Source organism: Halichoerus grypus, chromosome X, assembly GCF_964656455.1.
Source record: "Halichoerus grypus chromosome X, mHalGry1.hap1.1, whole genome shotgun sequence".
In the NCBI taxonomy this organism is placed as follows: Eukaryota; Metazoa; Chordata; class Mammalia; order Carnivora; family Phocidae; genus Halichoerus; species Halichoerus grypus.
Window position 1 is genome coordinate 117297145 of NC_135727.1, and position 12356 is coordinate 117309500.

General features: G+C 38.3%; 1 protein-coding gene across 1 annotated transcript in view; it reads right to left on the reverse strand.

Moving 5' to 3' along the window:
• The window catches only part of PPEF1 (protein phosphatase with EF-hand domain 1), a 114214-nt gene that overhangs the window by 51158 nt on the left and 50700 nt on the right, over positions 1–12356 (reverse strand). The window contains exons 8-9 of the mRNA XM_078063946.1: positions 5316–5430; positions 1642–1688 (exon numbers count right to left, since the gene is read on the reverse strand). Of these exons, the coding sequence (XP_077920072.1) occupies positions 1642–1688; positions 5316–5430 (162 nt within the window). The remainder of the gene's footprint in view (positions 1–1641; positions 1689–5315; positions 5431–12356) is intronic.

The following is a 12356-nucleotide window of genomic DNA, read 5'->3' on the forward strand; positions in this document are numbered from 1 at the left end:
CCTCACATGCTCCTCAGAGCCACTAAAAGACCAACATTTTGCCAGCCTTGGCTAAAAGCCCCTCCTCCTTTCCAGCTCATGACCTCTGACTAGCCTTCCTTCCCCTGCTCCTCACCTCACAGTCCTGTGGCCAACTCACTTAACACACTTGCTTTCCACATCCTCAACCCCCTCATCTCCAATATTCTCTTTCACTCTGTTCAGCCACCCACCTTCTAGACTCCAATGTGGACACACTCATCTCCTAGGACTCTTCCCCGAATAACTTCCCACCCTTCCTGCTTCCCAAGGCCCTTGCCCCAACCTGTCTGCTCCCTTGCTCAGAAAGCATGCCAGTCCTGCCGTCCTCCCATTTCTCCTAGTTGACTGGCCCATCCTGACTTCTCTTCCTTCCCTGCCCAGCTTGGATTCTGGGCTTGATCTCAGGAATTGCTCTTTTGCTAGCACCGTCAGCTCCCTACCAGAAAAACTTCGGCTGGACTTCCTGGCACCAACCTAACTTCCTGGGCAGCCTCCTACTTCCTCTGCTCCGGTTCTCCGGCTACCAGGCTCTGGATCCTTGCTTAGGTCTCCTGCAGTCTCCACTGAATGTCCTAAGTGCCAGCTCCATTCATCCACTCCTGGTTTGGCCCACTCCATTCCCTTCTAAGCTTCCACTCCAAATGAATGAAATTAAAACCTCGCATTTCTGTTATAATTTATTACCTTAAAAAATGCTTTTGGATATTCATTATTTTATCCATAAGACAGCCTTTTGTGGGGTGGAACCTCAAGAATATTACAGCCAAAAAATAAAAAATTGAATTTCATGGAGGTTACGTGGCTTACTTAAGCTCTCACAGTCTCCAAAGAGTAGAAATGATTGGCCATCATAATAATCAGAATATATTTTCTTTCAACCACCGGAGACACCTATGCTCTGCCCAATTATTCAATATGCTAGCCGTGGGGACTGACACAGGGATCAACAAGAGACATAAAGGGATGAAGGCAGAGGTCACCTCAGGATCAGTTGTCCCAGAAGCAAATATTCAGGTTGTCACTGCTGGCTCAGAGAGAGAAATGAATCCCATTGTAGAGATGCAGAGAAACCCCATGGCAGCCATGCTGCTCTGTGCCCTCTGTGTGGGCCCCCACAACCGAAACCCAACAAATGGAGAGGAGTCACAGCGCTGAGCTCAGCGATGGTGAATCAGGGTAGGGAAGAGAGCAATTTGGAACATCCTAAGTGGGGCACTCCCTTCATACATAATGAGCGTGCTTTCCAAGAGAAGACTGGTATGTGACATGCTCACTCCTGAACAAAATAAAAACAAACCAGATTGCTCCCCTCCCCATTCTGTGCCATCTAGACATTTACGATGTGAAAGACCATAAATATAATCAGGTGCAAATCCCACTGGATATATAGATAACCGTAATATCAAAGACCCAGATTAAATTTTTTAAAAGATTGTTTTGGTGAAATATGTGTTACAAAGACAAAAGATATCCTTCTATAAATATTTCGGCTTCCTAGAAAAAAACTGTTACATACATCTGTATTTGTCCATATCCCTAGTAAAACCAATGTTGTTATTATCTGCCCTAGGACTGCCTCCCCCAACAAAAATGCCACTATTTAGCAAAATAATTATTTACCTTATAGAAGATCAAAAAAAGATCATCCAGTTTCCCATGCAAATCACCTGGAGTGCAAACGAAAAATCACTATTCAGTAGGAAACAAGAAAATGCCGATTTCATTACAGAATTTTGAAACTGAAATGCTGCCAATATACTCTAAGTATTCTCAGGGCATTGGGGTTTTACCCTATGATGGTATTAATGCAACAATTTGTTTTCATAGCTCTCTTCTTGTCCCCTTTCCTATGGGAGACAGCGTCTGATGTTATAATTACCTGTCCGCTCCTGCCATTTCCGCGGTGCTTAGCTTCCTCTATGCCAAGCACTGCATTAAGGGTTTACATGAATTATCCTGTTCAATCCTTACAACAGCTCTGTCAGATGGGTATTATTTTCATCATTCTGAGGTTACAAAGGAGGTTCAGAGTAGTTAACTGATGCAAAATTACCCAGCTACCAAGTATCAGAGCTGGAATTCAAACCCAACTTTATCTCACTCCAAACTCAAGCTCTTAGCAATTACTCGGTACTGTTTACACTGTAATCTGCAGGAGAGCTGCAATAGTATCTGTCAGTTGGCATTAAATCCCCAGTGCCTCTCATAGTACCCGGTACATAATAAGCAATCAATAAATACACTTAATTGCTAAACGCACAGCTTTTTAAAAGCTATGTATTTAAAGCCATGTATTAGAGAATATGCTCCAGCAATAGCATCTAAAATTTAAAAATTGTGAGTTGACATTCTTTTGATGAGACAGTTATAGGAAATAAAAATGAAAGCATGGCTTTATAAAACTCAGCTAACTAAGGGAAACCATATAAACATAGGAAGCCATTAATTAAAAATTAAGAGTGACTATATTAGTCAAAAGCCCTATTTGGTAAATATTTCTAGGTAAAATATCTTTCATAGGCTCTGATCATTAATTTTTATTCTTTGCATCCAACTTGATTACCAAATAGAGTTTAATATAGAAATACCTTTCCTCGGTTTGCTTGAAATCCCACAACCAAAATTAACCAAATATATGCAACAGTAGACTCCGATTATAATGAGAATAATAAAATAAAAGTCCTACATCACCAGCACTTATTTATAAAACAACTATAATATTAAGAGCATATTAATGCTGTTGTATACTTAAATCTCATTGCTTTCCTATGATCTTACTCCAAATCTAAGGAAATAAAAATGGAAGGACTTCTTACTTATCAATTAAATATATATTTTAAATTATTTTATTTTCCTCAGGGTGACTTGTCTTTCAAAGATTTGGGAGACAAAATTGTTGCAGCCGGCATACTAAAAAATGAATTGGTTTCAGCATATTAGGAATTGAGCTATATAAGTATTTTTAACTTCTAGTTGGACAGCAATAGATAAAACTTGATGTATCACAGAAAGACAGCCACAGAGAGATATTTCCACTGCAAACAAAAACATGAGTGCAGAATTGGTTATCTTTTATAACATAACTAGAGACCAAAACACCTTCTATATTGCTTGAGTGTTGAGAACTATGCAGCATGTTGAGATGTTCATGTAAAAAAATGCATCTGGAAATTAAAATAATTTCATCACACTTTCTCTCCCTCTCCTAGTACTGTCTTAAACAGATGTTTTTGAAAATACAGCCCCAATTTTGAATTTTAAATGATGACCAAATTTATCTAAGTTTAATGGGGCTACAAAGACCAAAAATAATAATTCCTAAGCTAAGGGAAAGTACAGGCCTTGGCTTTTCTCTCTAGCCATGGTGCTTCATGGAAAAATGTCTGCAAATAAATGCCCAAGAGGTGGAGATCTTTAAGTGAATGAACTGTCCAATCAATCCATTCCCTAGTCTTTGTCTCATGAGGGAAAATGACACATCAGTCAGAGAGATGCGTGATGGAAGTTGGGATAGCAGATATGGGGCCGGCCCTAACCTGGGATGCAAAGGACCTGATTTTTGATTCTGACCCTACCACTAACTAGCTGAGTGAGCCTGGGGGCAGGGAGGTGGGGGAAAGTCACTACAGAGAAATGCAGGGAAAGATAGGTGCCTGGCTGGCTCAGTCAGTGGAGCATGTGACTCTTGATCCTGGGGTTGTACGTTTGAGTCCCACGTTGGGTGTAGAGGTTATTTAAAAAATAAAATCTTGGGGCGCCTGGGTGGCTCAGTTGGCTAAGCGACTGCCTTCGGCTCAGGTCATGATCCTGGAGTCCCAGGATCGAGTCCTGCATCGGGCTCCCAGCTCAGCAGGGAGTCTGCTTCTCCCTCTGACCCTCCCCCCTCTCATGCTCTCTCTCTCTATCTCATTCTCTCTCTCAAATAAATAAATAAAATCTTTAAAAAAATAAATAAAAAATAAAATATTTAGAAAAAAGAAAGAAAGGAAGGAAGAAGGAAAGGGAGGAAGGAATGTAGGGAAGGCAATACACTTTCCTTTTCCTCTCTGGGCCTCAATTTCATCTGCAAGAACAAGTGAGAGACTAGTCCCAGTAAGAACCATTCGGTTCTTACACTGTGTGATGCCAGAACTCCCTTGCCCTCTATATTCACGTCTTCTTCTAGATCCTTTTACCCAAAGAGAAATCTACAATGGCAACTGCAGGTATACTGGAAACATGTGGGAGCAGATCTCACTCTCTGGCTTTTTATATACACTCTGATAGCATACCTAGCCCTGGCTCCATGGATTCCGTGGGTGGGCACGGCTCCCTGAGCTTCATGACCCCCAAGTCTTAATCTCTGTGCAAAGTAAGAGCTGGTGAGGCCTTGAATAAAAGGCCCCCACTGCTGAGCTGCATCATCTGTCAGGCAGAGGTGCGTCGGCCCGACTCGGCTGGAATCAGGGAAGATGCTTCAGCAGCTCGAGTCCGGGCCTGTAGCATGTACTGCTGCCATGAAGTCCCCACCACCACTATCAGGCGCTAGCAATGCAAACGGTTTGACTAGATTATCAAATCCACTTCTACCTGCCAGCGGAAAAGAAACACAGGCTAAAAATTGATTTGGAAAATAACAATGACTGTTTTGTAACCTAAGGGCCTAATCAGAAGTTAAGGGAGTTGCTGTTCCTTCCACGCACCCCATTCTCAGACAGTTGCAAGCCTGCTGGGCACCAGCTGTGTTGAATTTCAATGTGTACTGTTTCTTGAAGCGATATCCTGCCAGGCTGGCCTATACGATAACAAAATCTCAAGTCTTGTTATTTAGAAGAACAAGGAACAGATTTCTGGGACATTCCCACTCTTCTAAAAGCTGCAGCGACCAGTTGGAAAAATCTAAAAGAGCAGCCAAGGTCAGAGAAGAGTTTAATGTCCACCCGGCCTTGGGCTTTTGGTCTCCCAGCATAAAGGGCATGCGGAGGCGCACCTAGCGAAAGTAACATGGAACGAAGATAATGAGAGCTAGACGGAGGGCAAAGAAGGCTCATTCCACCCATGGGTGGTTTTCCGTATTAAAATGCCGCCTGCCTTTATAAAAAGCTATGAGTTCTTTAATTTCTCACATAATTAATTCCTGCCAGCTGGTATGCAAAACAAAGACAAGATGGGGAACAGTATTATCAGGATAGATAACTCTATATTAACACTTTTCCCTTAATACAGTCCAATTTGCACAGTTTTCGCATTAAGCAAACGATGTAGAACCAAGACGCTCCTAAATATTAATTTGGCAGCTCCGCTCTGAAACTTACCACAGATTGTTAACTCTTTGGAGGGAGAAGTTTTTACGTGAGTGAAGTTCGGCATTTGCTTCAGGACTCTCCTTGTTTCAAAGAGCACCTCTAAGACATAATGAGCATGAAGTATCTGTGAGGGCGGAGCAGAGGAAATATATATAATGAACTGGCAAGAAAGGCATGACGACGTAGAAAGCTATAACAGGGGAGCATATGAGCCCATTTCAGGAAGCTGTATTGCAGGATAATCTCTACATGAGTCTCAAATAGATTATTCTGGCACTGTGTCTGGCATACAGTAAGCCCTCACTAGAGATTTGTAAATGGAACGAATGAATGGTTCCTAGGACATTTATACTTTCCTGTTCTTAACTGACATCACCCATTCACAGAACGTTTCTGATTATTCTCGGTCCGTAGAGCCCAAGAGAAGTGTCAGGGGGAAAAAAGAGACTCCCTTGCCCCAGGGAAACAGGCAGACAGAAATAAATAAATAAAAGAGAAGGAAGGACGGGAGAAAGAGAGAGAAGGAGAGAGCGACTGTGGAAGTGGGGCTGCCTTGCATTTGTTTGGGACATCCTGCCACCTGGGATGGCAACCAGGTGGTGGCGCTGGGTTCACAGATCTCACACAAGGCAGCCGGAGCAGCCCCAAGGAACCCCTGAGCCAAGAATCCCAGGTGGCTCAATGCTGGGTGCACAGACATGAGAGTATACAGAATAGCAAGCGCATTTATATACTAATCTAAATATAAAACATATTCCAAACCCAAATAAACCATTTGCGTTGCCTCCTATTATGACTATTTATCCAGTTGCCCTCCTCCAGTTACAGTGTTGATGACATCATTGTTTTGGACAGATTTACTCCGCTTTCTCTGCTGGGCTTTTGTTTGTTTGTTTTAAATCCAGTGTGTTATTCTCCCTTTTTTAAAAATTATAAAATATTCCAAATACATAATCCCCGAAGTAATATAGCCGACACAAATTCAACAGATGCTAACACCACTTCATGGGGCAGGACTGTTTGCACCACTTGAAATGGGGCTGGCCGAAATCGAGATGTGCTGTGAGTACAAAATACACACTGGTTTTCAAAGACTCAGTGTATGAAAAAGTAAAAAAGTAAAATGTCTCATTAAAAACTTTTAACTTGAGAACATATTAAAATGATAATAATTTCATCTGTTGGATTAAATAAAGTATTAAAATTATTTTCACCTTTTTTACATTTTTAAAAGTTTATTTATTTTAGTAATCTTTACACCCCATGTGTTTTTAATTTTTTAATGTGACTACTAGAACATTTTTAATTATGTATGTGGCTCAGATTATATCTCTAGTGGACACCACTGGTTTAAATGATTAAAGGCTGAGAGGGGTCATTTCTACATATTGTTCAGATACTGCTTTGGTTATGGGTTTTGGAACAGATGGAATCCTTTGCTCCTTTGGAACAATCTTGTCTCATGGTGTCTTAAAATGTTTATTTGCACATAGCTATTAAAATGACAAAACTATTTCCTATCCCATACCCCAAAAACATGATTTAAGTTTAGAGAATTTTCATGATTAAATATACTTTTTTTTTTTTTTAAGAGAGAGCGAGAGCAGGGGGAGGGGCAGAGGGAAAGGGAGAGAGAGAATCTTTTTTTTTTTTAATTAACATATAATGTATTATTTGTTTCAGGGGTACAGGTCTGTAATTCATCAGTCTTACACAATTCACAGCGCTCACCATAGCACATACCCTCCCCAGTGTCCATCACCCAGCCACCCCATCCCTCCCACCTGCCTCCACTCCAGCAACCCTTAGTTTGTTTCCTGAGATTAAGAGTCTCTTAATCTTTGTCTCCCTCTCAGGTGGGAGAGAGAGAATCTTAAGCAGGCTCCATGCCTAGCGGGGAGCCCAACTCAGGGCTCAATCCCATGACCCTGAGATCATGACCTGAGCCAAAATCAAGAGTCAGACACTTAACTGACTGAGCCACCCAGGTGCCCCTGAGTAAGTATACTTTTTAAAAAATTAATTAATTTTTTTATGTAGTGTTCCAGGATTCATTGTTTGCGTATACTTTTTAAGAACAGGAATCAGGATTTGAAGCAATGTGAGAATTAGGAGGAAAGAGAAAGGTCCCTGGATATAGATGAGTGGAGAGACCCATATTTCCTTGCTCTCCAAGACCTAATGAACTGCTAAAGACTTTTCCTACAAAAGCATTTTAAGTCCATTCAATCCACAACTTGAGTCAAATCTTGAATGTGAACTTTCTTTTAGCCCCATTTTAAAGGAACAGGTAAAACACCTTAATACAATACTTATTTTCACTTTGCATATTTAGTCTATTGATTCCCAAGACAGGCTTCAGTGTTACCTCAATTTGCCACTGCAGATTTTCTGGTCCATTTGTAGCACTAATCAGAGTAACTGCTGTCTGAAAAGGTAGTTTTGTTTTGTTTTGTTTTGTTTAGTAAGTTAAAAAAAAACACTGAGAATATGTTACAACAGAAAATTCCTATTGTTAAAATATTTTTTCTTGGTCCTTTTTCTTTTCCTTTTTTTTTTTTTCACTTTTTTTTATTATTTTTTTTTTAAAGTAATCTCTACACCCAACGTGGGGCTCGAACTCACAACCCCGAGATCAAGAGTCGCATGCTCCACCGACTGAGCCAGCCAGATGCCCTGGTTCCTTTTTCAATAGGCTAAAATCACATAGCTAACATCAGTATTTGCTTACAGTGCTGTCTCTAAATAGCATTATAATTGTGTTTACAGTCGCAATATTAAATATTCAAAAAAGTTAACTGAGATGTTGGTTTCTACATTTATAGAGATGGTCAGAGTAAATAGCAACTTAAAATATTCATATTATTTTAAAGGCAATGAGGGAGGAAAATACTACTTTTAAAGGATATTTCTTTGTATGAAATAACGAGTTTTCAAATGAAGAAAAATCTCATTTTTCAGTTGAAACAAAAAGTTAAATAGTAAAAAAGACTATAAGTGAAAAGCAATTTTCTTTCTTCCCCAGACCTCAGTCCCTGTCCCCAGAAACAGTCACTGTTAAGAGTGTCTTCATTATCTTTCCAAAACATAGTCTATTTATATGCATTTGCAAGCATATAAAAATTAATATAACACATATGAGTATGTAATATTAATATATATATTCTATTCTATAAATATATAATCCCTTAAACAAAATGTGGGGTATATTCATACAAAGGAATGCTATTCAACTAAAAGTAGGAATGAAATACTGACACATACTAAAACATGGATGAATCTTGAATACATTTTGCCAAGCAGAAGCCAGACATAAAAGGTCACATATTATATGATTCCGTTTATATGAAATGTCCAGATTAGGCAAATTCGTAGAGACAGAAGGCGAATTAGTGTTTGCCAGGGGCTAGGGAGAAGGGGCAATGGGGAGTGACTGCTTGATGGGTACAGGGTTTTGCTTTGGGGTGATGAAATGTTCTGGAATTAGTGGTGATGGTTGCACAACACTTTGAATATACTAAAAACTGCTAAATTGTACACTTTTAAATGGTTAATATGATCTATTTTATGTTATGTAAATTTTATCTTAATTTTTGAAAATCAAAATATATATAATACTTAATTTTTTTTTTTACAAATGGGAGCACACTGGACTCTATGTTGAACCTTTCAGTCTTCCCTTAACAACATAATTTTCTCATTTTTATAAAGTCAGAATTATTGATCTTTTCTGTTATAGCTCCTTGGACTTTTGTCATATCTTTTCTCTCTTTGAACATATTAAGCACATTTATCTTAAACTCTGAGTTTGATAATGCCCTTATCAAAATATTGGTCTGTTTCTGTTGTTTGTTGTTTGCCTCAGTTTTCTGTCATGAATCTTGTATCCTCCTATGCCTGGCTAATATTTGTATTAAGTTCTGGACATTGTACATAACAATTTGAAGAAATAATTTGAGGTCTATTTCCTTCCAGAGAGGATTTACTTTTTCATTTGGCAGGTGGCTAGGAACACCAGCTATCTAGGATAATCTCAATTTAATTTCAGGAATTAGATGATTCCAAGCTTTGCTTCAATCCCTACAGAGACAATCTACTTATAGTTCACTCTTACTCCTAGGGTATGCCCTTAGGGTCCAAACCTGCGAATGAGGGTTTTGGGGTAATGTTAGAGAAAACAATGGAATAGGTAGCTCACAGGTCCTATCACTACACAGAAACACTGAAAACTTAAACAAAAAAAACTGTCAAAATCAACTTTCACAGAACCCTGGAAAATAAAGTTCACAGTAACCAAGCAAAGGCTGAATCAAGAAAAAGGTAACTTAAAAATGGCTCAGTGCAAGCAGAGAGTAAAGGCTAAAATAGGTTTGTAAACAGCCTAGCTAAGCAGTGAAGAAGTTTACCAACACAGAGCCCATCTGCAAAGACTAGGCTTGTCTTTGCTTTGCTTAGCTTCTGTCTCTCTCCCACTCTCTCTCTCATTCTCTCTCTCTCTCTCTCTGGCTCCTGGTGTTCAAGGAAATCTCTATCAAATACTAGCTGAACACAAGCTAAAAGAACAGAGACTTCAGAGACCTCACACACAACTAGACCTAGCATACATCTATAGAACACTCTACCCAACATCAGGCTACACATTTTTTTAACAAGAACACATGGAACATTCTCCAGGATAGACCAGATGCTAGGCCCCAAAACAAGCCTCAATAAATTTAAAAAATTGGAATCATGCAAAGCACCTTCTCTGATCACAAGGGAATGAAGCTTGAAATCAATAACAGAAGGAAAACTGAAAAATTCACGAATATGTAGAAATTAAACAACATACTCAAACAATCAATAGGTCAAAGAAGAAATCACAAAGGAAATTAGAAACTACTTTGAGGTGAACAAAAATGAAAACGTTACATACCAAAATATATGGGATGCAGCAAAAGCAATGCTCAGAGAGAAATTTATAATTGCAAATGCCTACATTAAAAAGAAGAAAGATCTCAAATGAAAAGCCTAATTTGACACTAAGGAACTAGAAAAAGAACAAACTAAGCCAAAAGCTAGCAGAGGGGGAAAAAGGATTAGAGTTCAGATAAATGAAACAGACAACAGAGAAACAATAGAAAGATTCAACAAAACTCAAAGTTGGTTTTTTGAAAATATTAACAAAATTGACAAACCTTTAACTAGACTGACACAGAAAAACAAAGAGAGAAAATGCAAGTAAGCATAATCAGAACTAAAAGTGGAGACATTACCACCAACATTAAAGAAATAAAAAGAATTATAAGAGAATTCTATGAATAATTATACACTAACAAATTAGATAACTTAGATGAAATGGACAAATTCCTGGAAACATACGAATTCCCAAAACCGATTCAAGAAGAAATAGAAAATCTGAACAGATCTAGGGCAAGTACAGATTGAATCAGTAATCAAAAACCTCCTAACAAGGAAAAGTCCAAGACAGGCAGCTTCATTGGTGAACTCTACTGAACATTTGAAGAATTAACACCAATCCTTCTTAAACTCTTCCAAAAAAATTAAGAGGAGGAAACAATTCCTAACTCATTCTATGAAGGCAATATCACCCTAATACCAAAGTCAGATAAAGACACCATAAGAACATACACATCAATATCCTTTATGAATAAAATGAAAAAAAAAACTTCAACAAAATACCAGCAAACAAAATCCAATAAAATTTTAAAAGAAGCATAGACCATGACCCAGTGGGATTTATTCCAGGAATACAAGGTGGTTCAACACACACACAAAATTAATCAATGTAATATACATATTAATAAAGTGAAGGAAAAAAACACAGGGTCATCTTAATTGGTGCAGAATAAGTATTTGACAACAGCTAACATATTTACATGACAAAGACACTCAGAAAACTAAGAATGGGAGAAAACTTCCTCAACATGATGAAAGGCATTTATGAAAAACCCACAACTAACATCAAACTCAGTGGTGAAAGACTGAAAGCTTTCCCACTAAGATCAAGAACAAGACAAGCATGCCTGCCCGCACGACTGCTATTCAACATCGTACTGGAAGTTCTAGCCAGAGCATTAGGCAAGAAAAAGAAATAAAAGGCATCTAAATCAAAAAAGAAAAAGTAAAACTACCTCTATTCCCAGATGACATGATCCCGTATATAGATTGTCTCAAAATACACACACACACACATACACACACACACACACACACACACTACTAGAGCTAATAAAAGAACTTAGCAAAGCAAAGTGGCAGAGTGAAAACTCAACCCACAAAAATCAAGTGTCCTTTTATACACCAACAATAAACAATCCAAAAGTGAATTAAGAAAGCAATCCTTTTTATAATAGCAATCAAGAGAATAAAATACCAAAGAATAAATTTAAGGTAGAAAAAGACTTGTGCACTGAAAATTAGAAAACATTTCTGAAAGAAATCAAAGAAGACCAAAATAAATGGAAAGACATCATGTGTTTATGAATTGGAAGACTTAATATTGTCAAGATGGTAATACTGTCCAAAGTGATCTATAGATTCAATGCAATCCCTACCAAAATCACAATGGGCTTTTTTTTAAAGAAATGGAAATGTCCAATCCTCAAATTCATTGCAAGGGAAACCAAATGCCAAAATAATATTCAAAAAGAAGAACTAAATTGAAGGATTCATACTTCCTGATTTCAAAACTTAACTACAAGGCTATAGTAATTAAGACAATGTGGTATTGGCATAAGGATAGACACACAAATGAATAGAATTGGGAGTCCAGACATAAATCAACACATCTGTGGCCTATTAGTTTTCAACAAGGATATCAAGACCATTCAATGGGGAAAGAATGAACTCTTCAACAGAAGGTGCTAGGACAACTGCATATCCATGTGCAAAAAATAAAGTTGGACCCCTACCTCATACCATATACCCCCAGAAAATAACTGAAAATGGTTCATGGAACTAAATGTAAGAGCTAAAACTATAAAATTCTTAAGAGGAAATATAAAGGGTAAATCTTCATGACCTTGGATTTGGCAATGGATTCTTAGA